A 26,963-nucleotide genomic window follows, 5' to 3' on the forward strand; every position below is an offset into this window, starting at 1 on the left:
ACGTCCGACCTCCCCTCACGATTCACATAGCACTAGTAACACGTGTTTTCCTGATGGTATCTAAAGTCCCTCCAGCCTTTATACCGGTACATCACAAGACGATTTAAACTCCACATGATCCAATAACAATTGACCCTCAGTGTTCATAACATAGTAACCTCGACAAAACTCTTAAGGGAAGATTTTTGTTTATTTTCTTTTTCTTTTTGTACTCCATAGAGTGCATACTTATCTGATTATAATAGTGGAATATCTTTGTTACTTCTAAAGCTGTTACTGACAATTGTCTTACTGACATTAACAGTTTAGTACTATTTAGTAATAACACGTGTGTGTACTGTATGATATATTTCAAACGTATTATAATAATACGATTTTAATTTGTTACAAGCCATTAAGCTTTCTATGCTTGCTATGGTTAGACCAATGACTTACGGTATCTTTAATATTATTACGTCCACACTTTGAACCGGTGTTTTTTGTGGGGACCGTACCCAAGCGTGAGACAATTGACGGTGAAACGGCCAGACAAACAAGCCTTTGTGTATTACGCATGACGACATGGCAATAGCTTGTGATTTCGATAGCAATGTCGAACTATTATCACACTATTTAAGATCAGATTTTATCTACAAATAATTATCATAAGATGGGGTTACAGGTATTGATTATTTCTACAGCGTTATTTATTCACGAGGAAGTCTGCGGTTTAATGTTAGGTAAAAAGGCGATTTGTTGGAGATAAATAATCCTTTGAAGTTGTGTTGACAGTTTTATAGGTCATTTACCTATTTAACCCAATCCCTTCGTTTGACATTTTAGGACAATCAACACTTTTCGCTTTTATCTTAAATTTGGCATTTTACTAGGGCGAATATTGATATTTAAACTAAAGGGAAGTTAGCAGTGTAAGGTAAGGTATAAGTTACCGATACCCCCAGGCTTGTCAGACTGGACTAATAGACGCATGTGAACTTTTCTATACCACCCAGATGCAGCTATAAGAAACCATACCTCCCAACTTGAAAATTGATTCACAATAAGACTATAATGTCTTTAGAAGTTCTTTTATTGTGTGTGAATAGAAATTGGATTTAATGAAAAGCTGAAACAAAAAATAAAATAAATCCAAGCACCTTTCATACGATAGTTATGTTGTTAGATAAATCACCCAAATCTTTACATTACATAACTACCGGAAAATTTAATTTTGGCAAAGTTTGATATAATATTCACGCAACAGAAAATAACTTGTATCGCCGTGTATGCTGTAGCATTAATTCTATATTGTTCTAATTTTGGATCAAAGAGAAAAAAAAAAGAAAAATGATAAAATAAAATGTAGATAAAATATATATATATATAATCAAAAGCATTTCAATTTGACGTTGACGGCATATTTCTATGTTTAATGGTCTTTAAGCGATGTTGAACATATTATCAAGAAAGAATGAATTTCACATACAAACTCAGATAATTCTGAAATGAGTTACATGCAAAACAGTGGGTTAACCAGGTTTATATTGTTTCAAACATTTTAAAATTTAAAAGTTACTTAACATCATGGAGTCTCAAATCCAGTGTACCGTGGAGCAACAAACACAAGGTCTGTACGTCACCATATTGGTGGAAATCATTAGGAATTTATTATTTAAAAAAATCTTAATAGGTTTTGATTATGAATCATTGGAAAAAGGACATCTAGAGGTGTTCAATTAATAAACTTGATAGATATAGCGTATATAGCTTGAAAAATCAATGCAATGTTTGGAAATAAGTATCATTTGAAGTTTTATAAATTATTATTGATTTATAAATTTTAGTAAGCAACGAACTTCAAAAAGTACTGTGTCTACCAAACTGCATTCCTTTGGAAGTGTGATCATTCAAAACATTATAAAAAACAATGAAAAAAGAGCAAAGCATTTTTTAAAAACAAAATTAGCAAAGGTTACTCAACTTTTTTTTATTATCGAGCAAGTTTTGCGGAAGATTGTTTAAAAAAGTTATTTCAAGAAAAAGAAGATGTCACTATTTCCCTGTTTGGGGTGATATCCGGTTCCGTTTGATTTTCACTTCCGGTTTTGCCCTTCTTTTTAGGAATATATTCTGTTTCACAATTCATTCAAAACAAAATCGCTGAAATGATATGAGAACTTTGATATATCTTCAAATCCGAAAAAAAGAAGCACGCAATCTCCATTTTTGCCAAGTTGTACTTTTAGAATTAAGATGAAGTAAATACTTTAGAATTCCCGCTTGCGCATACATCAATCATCCCATTGTGCTTTCAAGGGTATATCTTGATATAAGTTATTGCGATGCATGACTAAAACTTTCACCCTATATGAGTGGCAGCCCTAAACATATTTGATGATAAGCGTCAACATGATCCAGATCGAAATTCCGAAGAAAGAACGCTAGAGCACGGTATATGCCATTCGTTTTGTAAATACGAAATTTGATTCTTCAGAAACAAAGATAAAGGAAGTTGTAGTGGTGTTCAAATGCTTACAAAACACGGTGTTCTGTCCATCAGAGTAAACATACAAGCCACTTTTTCTTACCAGACGCGAAAAAAGCAAGGGAACTTAGCAAAGAAGTTTCCTGTGTGTTGACAGGCCGAACAGAGAATGTAGATTCTACTTGACTAGATTTAAATTTACGCCAAGATTTTTTTATTTTGACCTGTTTGTTTCAGGATTATGGAAAAGCTGGACTGAAAATATTAGAAACAGCAAATGACCCTGTTAATTTAAATTTGTTATTGTTTCAATTATCGTTCTGTTCTGTAAACATATATCAAAACTATTTGAACTATAATATACCAATGTTAAACTAATTGTGAACAATACCTTGACTGCAAAATATCACTCTTAAACCTATTGTAAACGATGATTGAACTACAATCATACCATGTCGATTGAGCGTCAGTGGTGTTTATTTTACAATATACACTTAAATGAAGATGTATTTTTTTAAATTTTGTTAACAATTACCCAGATATTCCTAGCGAGTCTGTATCACAAAACCGTGTTAGGAATTTGTGTCTGACCTATAATTCATCGCCATGTTTAGACTTTTGTTAAGACACCATCACAGATGTGGGTTTGTATTATATAGGAATCATTTTAATGTTTATATAGTTTTTTTATTGACGTAAAACTACTCGACATATGGATGGACTTTATCTTTGTTGGAAATCGTCCTCACTTGTAGACATAAATGTGTTGACAATGTAATTCCTTCGCTCACGTTTTTCTTTATCTTTCCAATTTCCAATAATTGTACAGAAAAACCTGATATACCAATAATAAATCTGTGATATGAGCCGACATGATAAACTGCCATTATATTACTCTGTAACCAGTCAAAGTTTTCCTCATATCCTTACCATCTATCTCTCTGTTCTAACGAGGTGAGTCGTCCGCTTCAACACGTGGCTAGAAAGAAACCCTTGCTTCTTTCAATTATTTATCAACCCATGTGCTTTCAGTTACATTTTATGGTATACACGTGCACTTGTTAGTTGGTAGGAGACTTTCTTTGAAGGGCAATTGTTTTAAATGATATTGAACCAATCGTAACTGTTATATGATGGCAATGATATATGATGCTGTGCTATAAGAAATTGTTTGAATGACATGTGTCCTGAATCTTGGAAACACAAGTCGATACGGAATGACAAGACTTAAATAAAACAAAACAAAAAACTTTGGGATTTAATATATCGTGCAACAGGTTTCTACTTAAGTAATTAACACATGTGTTGTTTTTTTTTTCTTGTATAACAGTTTATATATCAGATTAAAAATTAAATAAATTCCCAAACTTTACTTACTAAAAGAAATGTGTATGACTTGTGGAGTTTGCTCAAAGCATGGATTATTACTGACGCTAGGACCATACAGCAACTTCTGCTACATGTTAGAATCATCTTTTAACTACATAACAGAAATATTTTAGCTCATATTCCTTGTTAGGTGACAGCATAGGAAAGATGAGTCGTTATATCTTATAATCACCATTTTGTATTTCAAAAATGTCCTTAGTTTGCTAATTGAATATTACTGAAACGATTTTAGATTTTTGAATCTTCATTAAATTATGAAATTTATTGAATTATGGGTCATCATCAAGATCATGATGATGATGATGATGGTGGTGGTGGTGGTGGTGGTGGTGGTGATGATGATGATGATGCAATCATCATCATCATCATATATTTTACAACACGCTAGGTGTTCCTTTAACAACCTTGATAAACCATCCGAGTGGTTTTGTATGTACCTGGCATAGCCACAGGTAGAATTGTACGAAAGACTAACAGATGATATCATAATCAAATACAAAAAAATTGTAGTTTATACAGGGTGTGTCATGAAATTGATAAAACGGTAAGGCTGTTTCCTCCTTCTAGAATTCGTCAATGATGCCAGAGGCCAAAAAAGTGTAAAAATCCCTTAATGTCACTTTATTTATATCAGAAGTATCGCATCCTGTAGGTATTATGACGGTATTATGACATCCTGTAGGATGTAGGTATTATGACATCCTGTAGGATGTAGGTAGTATGACATCCTGTAGGATGTAGGTAGTATGACATCCTGTAGGATGTAGGTATTATGACATCCTGTAGGATGTAGGTATTATGACATCCTGTAGGATGTAGGTATTATGACATCCTGTAGGATGTAGGTATTATGACATCCTGTAGGATGTAGGTAGTATGACATCCTGTAGGATGTAGGTATTATGACATCCTGTAGGATGTAGGTATTATGACATCCTGTAGGATGTAGGTATTATGACGGTATTATGACATCCTGTAGGATGTAGGTATTATGACATCCTGTAGGATGTAGGTATTATGACATCCTGTAGGATGTAGGTATTATGACATCCTGTAGGATGTAGGTATTATGACATCCTGTAGGATGTAGGTATTATGACATCCTGTAGGATGTAGGTATTATGACATCCTGTAGGATGTAGGTATTATGACATCCTGTAGGATGTAGGTAGTATGACATCCTGTAGGATGTAGGTAGTATGACATCCTGTAGGATGTAGGTAGTATGACATCCTGAAGGTATTATGACATCCTGTAGGATGTAGGTAGTATGACATCCTGTAGGATGTAGGTATTATGACATCCTGTAGGATGTAGGTATTATGACATCCTGTAGGATGTAGGTATTATGACATCCTGTAGGATGTAGGTATTATGACATCCTGTAGGATGTAGGTATTATGACATCCTGTAGGATGTAGGTATTATGACGGTATTATGACATCCTGTAGGATGTAGGTATTATGACATCCTGTAGGATGTAGGTAGTATGACATCCTGTAGGATGTAGGTAGTATGACATCCTGTAGGATGTAGGTAGTATGACATCCTGTAGGTAGTATGACATCCTGTAGGATGTAGGTAGTATGACATCCTGTAGGTAGTATGACATCCTGAAGGTAGTATGAAATCCTGTAAGTATTATGACATCCTGTAGGCAGTATGACATCCTGTAGGTAGTATGACATCCTGTAGGTATTATGACATCCTGTAGGTAGTATGACATCCTGTAGGTATTATGACATCCTGTAGGATGTAGGTAGTATGATATCCTGTAGATAGTATGACATCCTTAAGGTAGTATGACATCCTTTAGGTAGTATGACATCATGTAGGTAGTATGACATCCTGTAGGTAGTACGACTTCCTGTAGGTAGTATGACATCCTGTAGGTAGTATGAAATCCTGTAGGTAGTATGACATCATGTAGGTAGTATGACATCCTGTAGGATGTAGGTAGTATGATATCCTGTAGGTACTATGACATCATGTAGGTAGTATGACATCCTGTAGGTAGTATGACGTCCTGTAGGTAGTATGACATCCTGTAGGTAGTATGACATCCTGTAGGTAGTATGACATCCTGTAGGTAGTATGACGTCCTGTAGGTAGTATGACATTGTGTAGGTAGTATGACATCCTGTAGGCAGTATGATATCATGAAGGTAGTATGACATCCTGTAGGATGTAGGTAGTATAACATCCTGTAGGATGTAGGTAGTATGACATCCTGTAGGTAGTATGACATCCTGTAGGATGTAGGTAGTCTGACATCATGTAGGATGTAGGTAGTATGACATTCTGTAGGTAGTATGACATCCTGTAGGTAGTATGACATCATGTAGGTAGTATGACATCCTGTAGGTAGTATGACATCCTGTAGGTAGTATGACATCCTGTAGGATGTAGGTAGTATGACATCCTGTAGGATGTAGGTAGTATGACATCCTGTAGGTAGTATGACATCCTGTAGGATGTAGGTAGTATGACATCCTGTAGGTAGTATGACATCCTGTAGGTAGTATGACATCCTGTAGGTAGTATGACATCCTGTAGGATGTAGGTAGTATGACATCCTGTAGGTAGTATGACATCCTGTAGGATGTAGGTAGTATGACATCCTGTAGGATGTAGGTAGTATGACATCCTGTAGGTAGTATGACATCCTGTAGGATGTAGGTAGTATGACATCCTGTAGGATGTAGGTAGTATGACATCCTGTAGGTAGTATGACATCCTGTAGGATGTAGGTAGTATGACATCCTGTAGGATGTAGGTAGTATGACATCCTGTAGGATGTAGGTAGTATGACATCCTGTAGGATGTAGGTAGTATGACATCCTGTAGGATGTAGGTAGTATGACATCCTGTAGGATGTAGGTAGTATGACATCCTGTAGGTAGTATCATTGTCTGTGAAGGTTTATATATACGAGTGACATCGTAGTCGGTAACTGTTCACCCGGAGCCAAACATAGGCATCTCTATTGAATGGGAGAACATTTCAAATTGGATCTCAAGAATAGGAAATATTTATCAACAGTAGAATATACATAGAATTGTTATCATTGCTATCATTGTTAGTACCTCTTAGAGTTTGTTTTTCATTAGAACTACTTTGATTCTTGTACGACTAGAAAGTACTGCATGTCGGTTGAGGAACAAACAAAGATTATTGGGATGAATTTTATAGGCTTCAAAACACTGATTTATATATACTATATAAAAGTGACGTTTTTTATACATCGTATGTTTAAAAAGACAATTCACTTATTAGAACATTCTGTTTTTGTTTCAGTTTTTGCAGTAATTGAAAGTTTGGCCAAGCGTTTAGAAGACAATGTTGTTCATCTTGACCTTCGTCATGGCGTTGTCAGGGGCTTCAGCAACCATATTTCTTTCATAAGTAAACCCACAACGAGGCCGGGGAGGTCATGTGATAAGCAAGTTGTTCTAAAATTAGATTTCTCAGGTCCATATAAAGAGGCAAAAATTGTATTGGACTATGCTGAGCCCCCTAGATTGTGGACACTCGACATATCGGATTCACCGACAGGCGATGGTTACGGCGATGATAACGGAACAACAAGCAATATGGCGGAGACTCAAATTCATAATAAACAGTTTCGTATTTATGGAAATAATCTGCCTGGTCACATGGACGCTTCCGCAAACGGTGGATTATTGATAACAACAGTGGATAATTTTATACGGAGAGGAAGTAAGACGAAAATAAGTTTTAGTGATGAACGTGTCGAGTGGAAGTCGGGCCCTCACAGAGATAACCTCAAATCTCGTTTCTTATACACGTTACGAGGGCAACAACCCTTATATGGGGAAGTTGATTACAATGTGTATGTTGGGCTCAACCGAGTTGTGGCGGGGAATTTTAGAAGCGGAAGTGGATTATGCAGCGCTACAATTACTATGTATTCATCTGGTAAGTGTTTTTATTTCTATTTTTTTATGATCATTTGCGTTTGTTTATATTAACATTCATACCAAAGTGATCCCATAGTTAAGAACATTACACATGGGTAATATATATATATATATATATAACTTAGCAACAAAAATGACGAACGAAGACAACTTTTTGACTCGTGCCCTGACCGGGCCTCGAACTCACGATCTATGACACCCAATATATATATAGTTCGTGTCATGCACAGATATTGTCCGGATTACACAAATGTATGCCATGGCTGTATAAATGTTTGTTATAGTTGAACCGATCTGTGTAATGTGTGTGCAAACTTTTGTCAGAACGAGCAGATCTTTGTCGTGGTTGTACAAACGTTTGTCCTGAATGAGATCTGTTATATGTTTGTACAAACGTTTGTCATGATGAATGAACAGATTTTTGTCATGGTTGTTCAATCGTTTGTCATAAATGGACAGATTTGTGTCTTGGTTGTAGAAGCGTTTGTCATGAATAAAGCGATCTGCAATATGAACAGATCTGTGACATGGTTGTGCAAGCGCTTGTTATGAATAAACAAATCTGTGATAGGGTTGTACAAGCGTTTGTCGTGAATAAATAGATCGGTGGTATGAACATATCTATATGATAAATACACAGCCGTTTGCAAAACAGGGAGTTGTGTATCACGGTTGTACAAATGTTATCATGACTTTACGATGTATTATAGTTGAAGCTATCATAACAACGGGCGATGACTCATGTTCATCATTCTACTTATCATTGTCCTGATGAACAAGTGTTTAATACACATTTACACGTACGAATGTTTTTGTTGTTAATGCGTGTACACATGCTTTTACTCTACATCTCATTGTTGAGATCAAGCGAATAGGATGTGTTCATACCAAAATGTTCAGTAGATATATAAGTGCATTATAGCCATCTGGAAATTAATGTGCTTATCATGAACTAAAATATAAATTTGAATGCCCACCGAATAGACATGGGAATAAAATCAAACTTTAACCGACTTAACGACAATAAGATAAAATTATATGAAACTGTTGTTAAAATCATCCCAAACTATTTATTTAATGGATGTCATATTATTAGATTAACAAGGAAAAAAAGGTGAATTTTGATTTCCTTTTAAATGTTAGATCCAGGATTCATGATAGGAATATACACGACGTCATTAATAAAGTGATGTCTATTTGATTTACATCGCTCCAGTACATAACCTTACATAAGACAGTAAAATAAATCATTTACATATGTTATATGAGAGACTATAATGAATAATAATATATTTTCATAAAGATATAAAATGTGTACCCCAGTTAACTAGTGACTTAGATTTCCACCAATAAAAACAATTGCTTCTTCTTTGTAAAACATAAAAAAACATGTGTTATACGCCATCACCTAAAATTAATATTAACTTATCTGAATCACCAAGCTCCATAAAATTCAAATATATGTAGGATGCACATGTTCATTGGTGGAATGAACAACATTTTGAGTATATATAGTCTGTGTACCCACAGCTTGGTTAATGTATGCATTTGAAGCATGTATTATTGGAAAGTTCTTAGTGAAATTAATTACAGCAAGTTCCACCGGTTATGTACCGTTGCAATGAGAGACTGTTTTAATTAAGACCAATTTTCAATAGAATGCCAAACGAACACCTGTAAAGATGGATATTTCTAAAAATACAGGAAACATACCAACTCAGACAAAAGTGAAGAAATTATTTTGAAAATTGAAAATTTGGATAGAATTGGTTTCACACTGAAAAATATCAGTGTTTTAAAAACATAATGAGTGACACCTTTTTACTGACGTCAGATAAGTTTATTACTGATTCATTACAATATCTATTATGACTATTTGTCCTTGGCGAGTGGCTGAATCTTTATAACATAGTGACATTAGCTTGTAGCTGATATCGCTACTGCGTTAGGCTAAATTCATTACCTTGATGTCTCGAATATAATAGTAAACCTTGTTCTAAGAAGGCTTGCTGTGAAACACCAGGAAAAAACCCCGTAAGAGTGCAGTGTATCAATTGACGATTATTGCCTTGAATCACAAAATAACGCAGAGTCAATCATTTCTGAAAAGTCCATTTCGTTTTTGTTATTTTTTGTCAAAATGCTAAATCAGAATACTATCAGTCTTCAAAAAGATTGTGTTTCAAACAATATCATAAAATATGAAGCAATAAAAACGAGTACATTCTATATTGAATTGGAATACACATGCTCAAAGTTTAACCTAGATATTTGTGCATTGTTAACCATATCAAAGTAAAACCTAATTATTTGTACATTCTTTACCACATCAAAGTAAAACCAAAGTATTTGTGCATTGTTTCAAATACTGATTTAACTGCTATGTACTTATAAGTGCCTTAGTACGTCAATTAAATAAAGGTTCTATAAAATCTTTATTTTCATTCTACTCTGAAGTTTGGTAAAATAGACGCTCTACATTATCTATCAACGTACTCTTGTACCGACTGTTGTTTGTAAGTACATGTACTTACGGGCGACTGTGGTAAATTATTTAACTTTGAAGCCGGCTGTAGTATGAGTATTTCACAGACTGATGTATATGGTCAACTACTGCACTGGTTCGCAGATCCTAATTTCGTCAAACGTTCGTAGTTTATGAATAAACTTTTTTACTATGTTTACTTTTCTGCATGATAAGAAGTTTGACTTTTACTGTTCTTCTTATACATTTAATGGTTCCTTTGTAATCACCCTATATATATATATATATATATTTCTCATTATCCACTTTAGTCGATCGTTACTTACGAAATGGCCAGAGGAGACAGCTTATAACTAGGCTGTATGATAATCATGACGATTTCAATTTACCAATTAATTTTCCATTTCTAGATTGTAACATAACTGTTTCCTTCCCTAACACATTCTAGGTGATTCGATATTGCAGGACTTGTTCACACTATTACCATTTTTTGACAATGTCGAGTATTGACGGAAGATAAAGGTTGATAAAGACATTTGGAAATAAATTGAGAGTCGACATCAAGATCTCATTGTGAAATATTCTACTTCTGATATGAAGTCAGCCATGTTTGATGCTCGTTGATATTCCTCGTGGTTCCTTTGACCCCATCCTTGTTCTCACTTTGAGAATGTGATTTAATCCATATTTGACATAGGGAGACCTCGTTTGATTCGCCATGTCCTTTTCCCCCTATTCCCATTTTGCCTTCGTTTATACGATTTTGAGTTAGAATATTGAAATATATATATTTTGATGAATTTACCAGAACATGGATTTGACCCAGATTTTCATGGATGGTATCGTTGATGAAGTAGCAGATGCTTATTAGTTCCACTACCGGTAAAACCGGGAAATCATAGTGCTATAGGTTTCCTCTCTGTCCGTGTTGTAAGTACTTACATGTACTTAACGCCAAACTTTGTCAGCGGTCTAGCAGCTTTTTGATTTTTGATCAATTAAGTCGACTGTGATATATAATTGTATCATTATGTCGACTGTGATGTATAATTGTATCATTATGTGGACTGTGATATATAATTGTATAATTATGTGGACTGTGATGTATAATTGTATCATTATATCGACTGTGGTGTATAATTGTATCATTATGTCGACTGTGGTGTATAATCATATCATTATATCGACTGTGATGTATAATTGTATCATTATGTGGACAGTGATGTATAAATGTATCATTATGTGGACTGTGATGTATAATTGTATCATTATGTCGACTGTGATGTATAATTGTATCATTATGTGGACTGTGATATATAATTGTATAATTATGTGGACTGTGATGTATAATTGTATCATTATATCGACTGTGGTGTATAATTGTATCATTATGTCGACTGTGGTGTATAATCATATCATTATATCGACTGTGATGTATAATTGTATCATTATGTGGACAGTGATGTATAAATGTATCATTATGTGGACTGTGATGTATAATTTGTCATTATGTCGACTGTGATGTATAATTGTATCATTATGTGGACTGTGATATATAATTGTATCATTATGTGGACTGTGATGTATAATTGTATCACTATATCGACTGTGATATATAATTATATCATTATGTCGACTGTGATGTATAATTATATCATTATGGCGACTGTTGTGTATAATTGCATCATTATGTCGACTGTGATGTATAATTGTATCATTATGTGGACTGTGATATATAATTGTATCATTATGTCGACTGTGATGTATAATTGTATCATTATGTCGACTGTTGTGTATAATTGTATCATTATATCGACTGTGATGTATAATTGTATCATTATGTCGACTGTGATGTATAATTAAATCATTATGTCGACTGTGATGTATAATTGTATCATTATGTCGACTGTGATATATAATTGTATCATTATGTCGACTGTGATGTATAATTGTATCATTATGTCGACTGTTGTGTATAATTGTATCATTATATCGACTGTGATGTATAATTGTATCATTATGTCGACTGTGATGTATAATTGTATCATTATATCGACTGTGGTGTATAATTGTATCATTATATCGACTGTGATGTATAATTGTATCATTATGTCGACTGTGATGTATAATTGTATCATTATGTCGACTGTGGTGTATAATTGTATCATTATATCGACTGTGATGTATAATTGTATGATCATGTCGGCTGTGATGTATAATTGTATCATTATGTCGACTGTGATGTACAATTGTATCATTATATCGACTGTGATATATAATTATATCATTATGTCGACTGTGATGTATAATTGTATGATTATATCGACTGTGATGTATAATTGTATCATTATATCGACTGTTGTGTATAATTGTATCATTATATCGACTGTGATATATAATTGTATCATTATGTCGACTGTGATATATAATTGTATCATTATGTCGACTGTGATGTATAATTGTATCATTATATCGACTGTGATGTATAATTATAACATTATGTCGACTGTGATGTATAATTATCATTATGTCGACTGTGATGTATAATTGAATCATTATTTGAAATTTGATGTATAATTGTATCATTATGTCGACTGTGGTGTATAATTGTATCATTATGTCGACTGTGGTGTATAATTGTATCATTATATCGACTGTGATGTATAATTGTATCATTATGTCGACTGTGATGTATAATTGTATCATTATGTCGACTGTGATGTATAATTGTATCATTATGTCGACTGTGATATATAATTGTATCATTATGTCGACTGTGATGTATAATTGTATCATTATGTCGACTGTGATGTATAATTGTATCATTATGTGGACTGTGATGTATAATTATATCATTATGTCGACTGTGATGTATAATTGTATCATTATATCGACTGTGATGTATAATTGTATCATTATGTCGACTGTGATGTATAATTGTATCATTATGTCGACTGTTGTGTATAATTGTATCATTGTATCGACTGTGATATATAATTGTATCATTATGTCGACTGTGGTGTATAATTGTATCATTATATCGACTGTGATGTATAATTGTATCATTATGTGGACTGTGATGTATAATTGTATCATTATGTCGACTGTGGTGTATAATTGTATCATTATGTGGACTGTGATGTATAATTGTATCATTATGTGGACTGTTATGTATAATTGTATCATTATGTGGACTGTTATGTATAATTGTATCATTATGTCGACTGTGATGTATAATTGTATCATGATGTCTACTGTGATGTATAATTGCATCATTATGTCGACTGTGATGTATAATTGTATCATTATGTCGACTGTGATATATAATTGTATCATTATGTGGACTGTGATGTATAATTGTATCATTATGTCGACTGTGATGTATAATTGTATCATTATGTGGACTGTTATGTATAATTGTATCATTATGTGGACTGTGGTGTATAATTGTATCATTGTGTCGACTGTGATGTATAATTGTATCATTATATCGACTGTGATGTATAATTGTATCATTGTGTCGACTGTGATGTATAATTGTACCATTATGTCGACTGTGATGCATAATTGTATCATTATATCGACTGTGATGTATAATTGTATCATTATGTCGACTGTGATGTATAATTGTACCATTATGTCGACTGTGATGTATAATTGTATCATTATGTCGACTGTGGTGTATAATCATATCATTATATCGACTGTGATGTATAATTATATCATTATGTGGACTGTGATGTATAATTGTATCATTATGTCGACTGTGATGTATAATTGTATCATTATGTCGACTGTGATATATAATTGTATCATTATATCGACTGTGATGTATAATTGTATCATTATATCGACTGTGATGTATAATTGTATCATTATGTGGACTGTGATGTATAATTGTATCATTATGTCGACTGTGATGTATAATTGTATTATATATCGACTGTGATGTATAATTGTATCATTATGTCGACTGTTGTGTATAATTGTATCATTATATCGACTGTGATGTATAATTGTATCTTTATGTCGACTGTGATGTATAATTGTATCATTATGTGAACTGTTATGTATAATTGTATCATTATGTCGACTGTGATGCATAATTGTATCATTATGTGGACTGTGATGTATAATTGTATCATTTTGTGGACTGTAATGTAAAATTGTATCATTATGTCGACTGTGATGTATAATTGTATCATTATGTCGACTGTGATGTATAATTGTATTATTATGTCAACTGTTGTGTAAGATTGCATCATTATATCGACTGTGATGTATAATTGTATCATTATGTCGACTGTGATGTATAATTGTATCATTTTGTGGACTGTAATGTAAAATTGTATCATTATGTCGACTGTGATGTATAATTGTATCATTATGTCGACTGTGATGTATAATTGTATTATTATGTCAACTGTTGTGTAAGATTGCATCATTATATCGACTGTGATGTATAATTGTATCATTATGTCGACTGTGATGTATAATTGTATCATTATGTCGACTGTGATGTATAATTGTATCATTATGTCGACTGTTATGTATAATTGTATCATTATGTCGACTGTGATGTATAATTGTATCATTATATCGACTGTGATGTATAATTGTATCATTATGTGGACTGTGATATATAATTGTATCATTATATCGACTGTGATGTATAATTGTATCATTATATCGACTGTGATGTAAAATTGTATCATTATGTCGACTGTGATGTATAATTGTATCATTATGTCGACTGTGATGTATAATTGTATTATTATGTCAACTGTTGTGTAAGATTGCATCATTATATCGACTGTGATGTATAATTGTATCATTATGTCGACTGTGATGTATAATTGTATCATTTTGTGGACTGTAATGTAAAATTGTATCATTATGTCGACTGTGATGTATAATTGTATCATTATGTCGACTGTGATGTATAATTCTATTCTTATGTCAACTGTTGTGTAAGATTGCATCATTATATCGACTGTGATGTATAATTGTATCATTATGTCGACTGTGATGTATAATTGTATCATTATGTCGACTGTGATGTATAATTGTATCATTATGTGGACTGTTATGTATAATTGTATCATTATGTCGACTGTGATGTATAATTGTATCATTATATCGACTATGATGTATAATTGTATCATTATGTCGACTGTGATGTATAATTGTATCATTATGTCGACTGTGATGTATAATTGTATCATTATGTCGACTGTGATGTATAATTGTATCATTATGTCGATTGTTGTGTATAATTGTATCATTATATCGACTGTGATGTATAATTGTATCATTATATCGACTGTGATGTATAATTGTATTATTATGTCGACTGTGATGTATAATTGTATTATATATCGACTGTGGTGTATAATTGTATCATTATGTCGACTGTGATGTATAATTGTATCATTATGTCGACTGTTGTGTATAATTGTATCATTATATCGACTGTGATATATAATTGTATTATCATGTCGACTGTTGTGTATAATTGCATCATTATGTCGACTGTAGCCTATTATTGTGCTATTAGGTCGAAATCGACATAAGTGGCTTTCATTATTAGACGATGTTGTCCACAGAAGCTACCGTAGTTAATGCTGAATATCTAGGAGAGTTACTCTGTGTTTAATTGAACTACGAAATGTATCCAACCTGTTCTTGTTTGCATTTACCAGTGTTTGAAAGGCTTCAACCATTGTATAAAAGTGTTAAAACAACTTGAAATATTTATATAACCCACTCAGTGTATACACCGCTTAACCCTGCCTGCAGAGTAGGAACATCCAAATGTTGAGAGCCTAGTTTAAACAATATCTTTGGAGTGTGCATTTGTTTGACGGAACAGATTTGTTTAGTCTGTAGGTCGGGTTCGTTTTCGATAGCTTGCCGATAGACTGTATAAATCTGTTTCCGGTAACTATCCAAAGGATTCGATATGGTGACAGAGCAGTTCAGAAAGTAATAATTTCAATTATATATATATATACCCTGCTGTCTAATAACGATGGATAGAGCAACCCCCAGTAGTTCTAAAGGAACTTTAAGGATGATTATCAACAGAAAGGTCTAGATACTATCTTCGATTTGTACAACGAAATTGTGATGATAATTAATATTTTATCATAATTTACTGATTTTATTGATTACATACGTCTTTATTGACTGGCGAATATAAAAGACTAAATAATATCAATAAAAAGCAAAACACTAAGTTCGGCACATTTTCTCAATAATTGAATCTTTCCAATCTTTCATGTTCGTATTCCGAAATTTTAATTACATCGCACTGCCTCAAAACTATAAATAAACAAATAGATAAGTAGACTAAATATAAAATAGATAAGTCAGTAGACTAAATATAAAGTAGATAAGTCAGTAGACTAAATAGAAAATAAATAAATAAATAAAAAAAGCTCGCCAATGGGAAAAAAAGCCGGGGTTGAAAAAGAAATCACCATACGGACATTTTCAACTGGAGTTTCAATAAAAAGAATCAGTGCAAAGTACAAAATTAGTAAACCCAGCAATGAACAACCAATTATCGTAATTAGTCCTAAATATCCAGTCTTTCACGTCGTCAGGTGTTTTGTTTTACAAATGAATCTTATATGTGTTTATTCATAATTTACATTACATTACATCATATTTCAGGCCTTAATTCTGGTCGATTGCAAAATTGTTTGAAGTAAATAATTGTATCAATTTCTACAGAATGATCGAAGTCCTATGTAATGCGATTCATGTCTCGACACTTTATCACTAGCCCTCCACATCTAGGTTGCATGTTCGAAACTCGCATGGGGCAGTTGCCTGATACTGACCGTAGGTCGGTGGTTTTTCTCCAGGTACTCCAGCTTTCCTCCACCCCCTTATTAAACTAGACATGTCCTTAAATGACCCTGGATGTTAATAGGACGTTAAACAAAATAAACCAAACCAAACGATTAATGTTTTATGAGTTTTAAGTAATGCACTATGTACTATAGCAAATTCAAATCGGTGATTGAATGATTTTTCAAATTACGAATTTTGAAAAATATAAAAAAAAAAAAAAAAAAAAATACAAGTAGTTTTTGTTCTTTTTCCTCAAGTGTTAGCTTGTAATTACTATTCATGAAATTTAAAGCTTAAGTTTCATCCTAAAATATAGCTACAATTGTTTATAGTAAATTCATGTATTTTAATCTTGTTACGAATTAATTTGTTAAAATAAGACAGCATATCAAGCCTAAATTTAAATAATATACTTCTTTATTAATTTAACTATTCCCACATTACTCGTGAATATAGATAAAAGAATGACACAAAACTATACATTCATTTTATTTTACATACATACGTCAAACATCAATTCAGTGTATTGCTTTTACTAGATTTTAAACACAAAAGCGCCATCATACATATATCACCTTCAGGAATAATTATATACTAATTCATATCATACCAAAATAGTTCTTTTGTTTGATGAATATAGATATCCTTCCAACAAAATATAAAGGGTTGGATTTATAACAATGTGTCTTTGGTGGAATACATTCTAATTCCCAAGTAAATCATATTAAAACAACCCCGCAGCTCATTATCATATAAACGCCGTCGCTCTATTTCACAACGTGTGCAAATTTACCAAATCATCACACAAAAAAAAAAAAAAAAATAGATAAATAAATAAAATATATGGAAATAACAATTGAAAATAATTTTGTCGTGTATAATTCAATTAGGTGGAAAATATTTTCGATTCGCTGTTTCAACGGGCATAAATATATTTAAACAATATTTAGTCATTCCGACCTGTTTCTATGAATATAAACACCAATTATATGAAAGACAACATTCCTTCTGTGAAATTGAACCTTCAAAAAACACGTGACCATCACGGTTTAGGGGAAACCAATGTTATTGTGTGGAAGAGATCAAAGGTCATGGTCATTAAGATATTTTCGTACTTTTAGTTGGTATATTTGTTTGTATCTATGATTACTACTATCTACTATACCGCTAAAATTATTTTTGTATACAAAATAATCCAGGACCTTCTAGTTGTACAGGTTGGCGCGTTACTAGTTGATTTATTAATCGTAATGGGCTATGAGGTCAAAGTTAAAGGTCATTTAAAGATATGCAAGTGTGCAAAATTAGTTAGTTGCCAGGAAGCTTAAGGAGATTTAATAATTCCATCAATTTCAGACGATTATTCAAATTGTGTTTACATTGTACATATCGCTGTTTGATTTTCAAAAAATAAATATCCTTATGTTAAAAATTGATTTTGGGATAATTTTACATTATTTTGTTTATTACTGAATGAAAAAATATTTACTAAACGACACATATACTGATAATGTAGTATACTAAATAAAAAAAAGGGGTTTTAAATAGTGTGAAATGTGATGATACAGTGTAAATTCTAAATATTACGGTAGTCTATTTTCCACTTCCTGTGATCATTGTGCTTGGTTCTGCGAGGTTTTGGTTGAAGAGAGATAATCACTATTGGGTTGCTCGACTGTTTGGCGGCGGTACCTCTGTCGTGTATGTGGCGGTAACTCTGCCAGCCTCTGTAACAATCCACCAGTTCTACCGGAGTCTGTGTAGCTAGTGATCGCTACATGTCGTCTCAAACCATTCACGATGGTTTGATGTTTACTCTAGTTACGGAGAAGTCGTGATATATAAATTTAAACTTTATTTATTCTACAACAATTGCGAAATAAATTGTATCAATTTACATTAATCACACTTACTGGCCTGAAATTGGAAACACGCGAGGGGTTTTACTGTGGCAGGAAACCCCCAATTTGCCCCCATACCTTTTCACGTCTGATCGGGGAACTGAAACCCGACCGCCTAGGTAAAAGGCGAGTCCTGTTATCACCCGACCTGTCCTGGTGCCTACACCATTTTTGTGACTCTATTCTAAAGTAATAATATATTTACACGGTAAATTAAATTGTCAGTATACCTAGTTAGGAACAAAAAGTATAATCTAAAGAAAGACACACTCATATTAACATGTATACACATTTATTTAACTGTTGAAATATGTGTGTTTTAAATTAATCAAGCGAATAGGATCGACGAAGAAGACACTAACTCTCTCGGAACACCTGTTTGTATTGATTTTTTTTCAAGGTTTTCCATGCAAATCAACGTAATTGATGATATTTTGCCCTCACTTAATCAATTTCCAGGTTGAATAATGGTTTCCTTATCATGTCGGTATTCTCTGTTGTTTTTATAATACTTTTCTTTAAGACAATATATCAATCAACAATATATACATAATCCTAACGCTAACGCGCTTAATTCAATTTATCTGCAATCATGTGATAATTATTCGATAATATCTTTCCAAAGAAGGCAGTTTGTTGTTCAAGTATTTCTCCTCTATTATACAATTATCGTCTTTTGATAAGGTCAATACATAATTAATTAACCCGAAAAAAATCGTTCGAGATTTATTTTTTCAGGTTAACAAAATATGTATTAACTGCAATCAAAAGGTTATACTAGTTTTATGATAAAATAACTGTTTTGAATTTAGATAAGCATGCAATGAATGAAAGTAAGACTTGTACATATAATTATCGAGACTGATTTGTAAAGCATTTGTAAATATTTGTTATTACATCTTTTAAACACCATACAATCAAAAGCAAACTAATGCATGAAATGCAATATTTAACACTCCTAATCTTAGAAAGTTCAATATTCTAACAATCAAAGTCATTGCTTGTCATGTTTCAAAAGCGTGCAAGATATTTGACACGGTTAGCCATACCGAGGGGAAGTAATTCATAATTAATCTATTTTTAGAAACACGAAGTTAACCAGCTTTTTAATCAGCTTTTTTTGCACGGCCGATCAATTTGACTTTTTAGCAGGAATCCTGTGACACTTTTTAGCCGATAAGAAAGTGTGAAAAATATGGTTTTATAATAAAAGACGAGGTGTCTTTTAACCGCCGAAGAACAGTTTATGTTTCCAATGCTGGTTGTTAGGGATCATTCGGAATACACGTGTAAGCGTTTTTATCGGGTAACATAATGCATAGAATATAACACTTTCGTTATATTGATTTTTTTTCACGAACTTCCTTATTGCTGACGAACTCGTCAAAAGGTAATACATGTTATGATAAATTCAATATTACAAAGCACACCCTTGCTTGATGGATTCATTATCTCGGTCATAGTTACTGCCACGAATAAGTCACATCAGGTTCCTCACATTAGTGCACCGACAAATTTTCCTAGCCGTTACCCCTTGCAAATAATATTAATGATTAAATGAAATAATTCGTTTTGCGTGATAATATAGTTAATATATGCAAATTAGTTAATCAGGATAAAACAAACGCTTGTGAGCTGTCGGCTGTATAATACGCCCTCTCCAGAAGTGATAAACATTTAGCAGAAACTGTAACTCATGTTTACAATGATGATTTGGGTATTTTCGGATCATTGCTGATACACAAACGAGTGACTTCGCGGTAGGTTTGTCTGCTCGTTAAAGAGACACATATTAAGAGGCGTTGGCATGCCTTCCGCTAAAGTGGCTATATGTTCGTCTCCGTAAGGACCAGGAGAAAGCCACACTCGAAGACGAATTACATTAACTCTAGGGCGTTTGTGTTTCATGTTCCAATGTTGGGAAAGAGAGGTGCTCCGAATTCTAATCGGTACTCGCAAGTCTAAGAAAATAGCTTAAACAAAAAACAAAAAAAGAAACAAAAACAAAAAAAGAAGAATAAGAAGAAGGGGAAGAAAAAGAAGAAGAAGAAGAAAAAGAAGAAGAAAAATGTTGTTAATTTTGCTTTTAATTTCAAAATACAGACCGCTAAGAACGAAATGTAACTAGAACTTGCAATGTTGTTATGGTCTATTTGGTTGGTATACAAAACATATATCACGGTTTAGATACGGTTACAAGGCGCTCAATGTAGTATTTGTCCTGTTTCTTTCACTATCATTGTCACGATGATAAAGCGGAAATATCAAATTTCATTATATTATTACAACATTAATTAACATTGTAACAAAAGTCATTCTATGACAAATACTGATATAGATTTGCGGCTATATCAAAACGCCAATATATCTGTCACCGAAGGCCTCTCTGAGTTGTCTGCTCCTGTTTGTTCGTCTGTGAATATATACACAGAGAGAATATATATATTGTAACATGGGTGGTCTATCTTTTTTTAAATGCTAATTATTGAAGTGTATTGAGAAGCGAATTCGTTCAAAACATTTTAAATTCTCATGATAAATGTACCTATTGTCATCGACAGTGGGATGTTTATCAAGATAAAGAAAGATAAAGAAAAAAAATCACGTTTTTTTTGTTCAATGTATGCCTGCTCTTTCGTCATTGAAAGAAAATCTGACATTTGTAATTTCTATTCATAGCCCCGCTTTTTCTCTTTGCACCATGCTGTAGCATCTTCGCTGTCAGATTGTGCAACTCCCATCCTTACAGCTACTAAGCAGTTTTAAGGCGACATATCCAGTATGTATATTGCTAGATTGATTCGGACAGGTACACTCTGAGAGTTCACTCTTGACAAAGGAAAAACATGCCTGATGAAATTTCTATTGGGGTACAAAAGTTTCCGTATGAATCTTTCTTTCTCGTGCAAAGTGTTACGAGTACATTCTCCCGCATTAAAACAACACGTTCTAAATGGAATAAATGATAGCGTGACACATTTTGGTTAAGGACATGCGTCTTTTTCTAATTACAGAGGCAAATTTCTTACAAAAAATATCTGGTTAAGGCGACACGTTTCTTGCAAACTTCAATACGAATTTTCTTAACACTTTCTCTGGTTAAAGCGACAAGTTTTGCCACCATCCTTGCTAACATCCAGGGATTGTATCATAATTATATTGTGGGGATTCCACCTGGATATAAATAGTCAGTTTACTTTGATTGGCTCGCTAGCAATATTTATACGCAGTGATTGGTTACCCGCTGACGTGATGTCATCATTCGTAGAAGTACCATTGGGGTAATTATTTGCAAAGAAAATGTGATTGATAAAACCAAAGAGATCCGAATGTCCATACATGATTGTACGGTGGCGCTCTTGTTTGGTTGTGGTCGGAAAGCGACAGACTCCACAGTGCCACCTGGCCAACAGCTGACATGTTAATTGTTGTTTAACACCAAATTATATCGCTTAGACATAAAATTATCATCATAACTACGCAAGCTTCAACATACCCATCTATCTCAAACTTTTCTATAACTTTTTGCTAATAAATAATGCTGTCGGTAGACCATTTAGATTCTTGGGTATATATAGCTTAATATCAAACTCTGAAAAGTGCCATAATACTTACATGTGCATGTATGAACAATCTTTAAAGCGACACATGCTCTGGTTGCAAAAACATTATAAAGCTATTCATTTACAAAATGCCCCAGCTACAATACACAAACGATAACATCCATCAGTATTGGGTAATGTTTTTGCCAAGTCAGAATGCCGGTAAGACTAGCATTGAATGGCGTGTCATATTTAAGGGTCAAAGCCCTCTGAAGTTACTCTAGCACGCGTGTTTACCACATTGTCTAGTAAATATTCCCATCTCATATTGTTTGTGTATGAACTCATGCAATCTCTCCCATCATGATGTCATAGAAAAGTTAATGCAATGACGTCACAAACTTTCAGATTGTATTTTGACATCATAATGGCGAAGAAATATATCTCCATGAAGAGATAATATGATTGCATATATGACAAAAAACCCGTAGTTTTTGAAATATTAGCAAAAAATGATACATTTTGTTTTAGGGATATCTATCAAAAAAAGTTCACAAGAGTTCGCTTAAATATAAACATATAATATATATAAATCTTTTATAAAATGGAAACTCGTGCAAGATCCTGTATATTTGTATAATTTGTATATTAAATATAAGCTGAGAGCTATACTGGTTATACATAACGGGTATACACTATTCAAATATTCATTGAAATATTTTTTGTGATCTTGTCGTCTGCTTACACAAATACCACCTTGTCGTGTTATAACCGGAACGTATCATGTCGTATTGTTTGGAAAATGCAAAGAAAGTGAGACGGGCCCGTAAATGACACATTCCTTGCCTGACGTGTCTTGGTCGCAGTAACGCTTGACTGGGACTGACGGCGGGGCCTAGACAATGCCGACGTAATATGGAGGCCACGGACAATGAATCGAGCTCATCATATCTTTCTACGTTTACTGTTTTTCTGTTAAACACCGGATGGTTTTTATTGCCTATGTGCCAACATAAGTCAGTCTAGAGGTTCCTATGGGAGAATTGATTACAGACTAACAAATATCCCACACATTAATGGCGATGTTAGACAGCGTTAAAACGTTTTGAAGCATACGTGTGAACGGTAGCGGTGACCGTGTACATACTTGGGATTAAATACCACAGGGATTTTGGAGGAGTGTTAAAAACGGAAATATTACTTATGACACGTCATAGACTTGGGAAGGTGAAGAAAGTGTCTGGTGGTAAGACCTCCGGGTCACTTAAGTTCACAAATGTCTGACGGTATCGCTTCACGTGTAGCTGTGATATGGGGATGTTACTCGTCCTGGTCCAATCTCTAGCCTACATCAGAGACGAATTTGTGAAATATCTTTTAAAAATTTTGATTCAAAAGAAAAAAAAAGTATTCTTAAACATGTACTAAGTCTGTGGAAGGAGGTTTTTCTTTTTCTTTTAAAAACGTTTTGAAATTATTAAAAAAAAAAAAAAACCCCAAAAAACAAACAATATTTACAAAATAATAACGTTGCTTCTGTACAAGTAGATACACTTTGTTTAGGAGGAAAGCATATGATTGTTTCAAGAGTGTTAAAAGCGGCTTCTTAATGTTATCTGCGTCCTGTTGTTGTATGTCCAATCAGTTATTTGCAGTATGTATACATTGTATCATATCTATATTTTCTCATCAAAGTGAGAGAAAAAAACCCAAAAAAACCCCAAAACAACAAACACACAAACAAACAAACGAGAAAAGCAATTTTCCTAAATGTGGCATATTTCCAAGTGTGGAATGTCCAACCAATTACAAATTGCATGCTTATGCAACCCTACGTAAACCTAGAGATGACCTTGAATTTTATCATATTTGCTTTTTTTCTAGAGATGACCTTGAATTTTATGATATTTGTTTTTTTTCTATAGTCTATTAAAGTTTATTTGGTATAATAAAAATATTCACAGTTATGATATAACCATATCTAATTCAGGTGGTATTCATAAAGGCTATGAATGTCATAGACGGCTTTTTGACATCACAGTGATTTTTCCTTAAAATGTGTATTCAAGATTTATTTTATTTAATAAGGAAGTCTTTACTGTCAAGTTCCAAAAGATGAAATATGTCAACACTACTTTTATTTCTATTGTCATAGAAACGTCATAATTGCATGACGTCATTTATATTGTCTTGGTTCTGACGTCACAATTTGTACAAATTAAAACACAAATATACTGCATCTAGGGGTGTGTATTATCTAAGCTGTGAGAAATCATGTAATGTTTGTATGTTGTTTTGAAGTTTTGCTGCAGGTCTGTGTTCCTGATTACATGTGTGGTCCCCAGCTCAGCCTTTCTGTACAATCGAAATTTGTATCTTTAATTTTGTACACGATGCACCTTAGACTGATTTCGTTTTTGATGGGAGTTTTCCATATCTTTGAAAATCAGTTTGGCAATCACAAGTCCATTGTTTTGTCGTTATCAGCTGAAGTAGCCCATTTGACTGTTTTTGTTTGTGGAATTCAATGAAAAAAGCAACCGAATGGTTAGCGTTTTTATTTTTATGTAAGTATCTGTATGAGATTTAATAGTCTGATATGTAGATACGTTTAGTTCATAGTGTGTGTATATACATTGAAATGTAGAAAACGAACTGTCAGAACTCCGGGAGTTTTCCCTACCACAGCGCATATTCTGAAAATACCTAGTTGTGTTTTGTTCGCTGGGAAGTTCACGTTCTTGACAGAAACTTCACGGAGGTCCGGGTTTTTTTCGTCGTTACGAAATGATGTTTAAATCTAATTTTGATGTGTACTTCACAAGATGTTTAACTCATTGATATGTTTCTCCAAACAATCTAAAAACAGGTTGTTTTAACCGTTATATAATCAGAATGTGCAGCACTGGAGGGCGGATATGGGCTGCTCTCCTCCCGGCATAACACCTAACAACATCCCGCTGTAATTTAATTAATTCATTAAGAGAAACATTAATTATCAAAAAGAATTACCTAATGGCATAAATTAATTCGCATTTCACCATAAAACTTAAGGAGGGATGAAATTTGAAGATTTAGAGGGAGGGACCAGCCACTTTTGACTTCAAAATGTCCTTATTTCTCAAACATCCCACCATCAATATAATCTCGCGACAATCCTGTTAGAGTAACGCTTGTGAAATGTATTTAATAAGTAAATGAATTAAATTTCGTAGGATACATTTGCTAAGTGTTTATGTAGTTTTGAACTTTGGTTATATACCGTCGTTTGATAAGAATGTTTTTGTCACAGTGCCAGGAGACCTGCTCACACACGAACACTTGGTCCAACAAGTCTGTAATTCACGTTAGTTTGACCTGGTGTCGTCAGAGTAACGCCATTAGGATGGCTGGCGTGGGTACCCTGCACTGACATTATTACGGGTGGAAAACGTAGCAAAGTTAGAATTGATGGAATCTGTAGGGATCGTTAGGATTGGTGGAATGTGAAGGGATGTTAGGATTGGTGGAATGTGAAGGGATGTTAGGATTGGTGGAATGTGAAGGGATGCTAGGATTGGTGGAATGTGAAGGGATGCTAGGATTGGTGGAATGTGAAGGGATGCTAGGATTGGTGGACAGTAGTTATGTTAGGATTGGTGGACAGTAGTGATGTTAGGATTGGTGGACAGTAGTGATGTTAGGATTGGTGGACAGTAGTGATGTTAGGATTGATGGACAGTAGTGATGTTAGGATTGGTGGACAGTAGTGATGTTAGGATTGGTGGACAGTAGTGACGTTAGGATTGGTGGACAGTAGTGATGTTAGGAATGGTGAAGTGTGTAGTGATGTTAGGATTGGTGAAGTGTGTAGTGATGTTAGGAATGGTGAAGTGTGTAGTGATGTTAGGATTGGTGAAGTGTGTAGTGATGTTAGGATTGGTGAAGTGTGTAGTGATGTTAGGATTGGTGGACAGTAGTGATGTTAGGATTGATGGACAGTAGTGATGTTAGGATTGGTGGACAGTAGTGACGTTAGGATTGGTGGACAGTAGTGATGTTAGGATTGGTGGACAGTAGTGATGTTAGGATTGGTGGACAGTAGTGACGTTAGGATTGGTGGACAGTAGTTATGTTAGGATTGGTGGACAGTAGTTATGTTAGGATTGGTGGACAGTAGTGATGTTAGGATTGGTGGACAGTAGTTATGTTAGGATTGGTGGACAGTAGTGATGTTAGGATTGATGGACAGTAGTGATGTTAGGATTGGTGGACAGTAGTGACGTTAGGATTGGTGGACAGTAGTGATGTTAGGATTGGTGGACAGTAGTGATGTTAGGATTGGTGGACAGTAGTGATGTTAGGATTGGTGGACAGTAGTTATGTTAGGATTGGTGGAGT

At 33.7% G+C, this 26,963-nt stretch overlaps 1 protein-coding gene across 1 annotated transcript in view; it reads left to right on the forward strand.

Annotated features, from left to right (window-relative positions):
- LOC117336620 (signal peptide, CUB and EGF-like domain-containing protein 1) overlaps positions 1-26,963 on the forward strand; it is a 130,473-nt gene that overhangs the window by 23,195 nt on the left and 80,315 nt on the right. The window contains exon 3 of the mRNA XM_033897232.1: positions 7,151-7,792. Within this exon, the coding sequence (XP_033753123.1) occupies positions 7,151-7,792 (642 nt within the window). The remainder of the gene's footprint in view (positions 1-7,150; positions 7,793-26,963) is intronic.

The sequence above is a fragment of the Pecten maximus genome, chromosome 10 (assembly GCF_902652985.1).
Source record: "Pecten maximus chromosome 10, xPecMax1.1, whole genome shotgun sequence".
Lineage (NCBI taxonomy): Eukaryota > Metazoa > Mollusca > Bivalvia > Pectinida > Pectinidae > Pecten > Pecten maximus.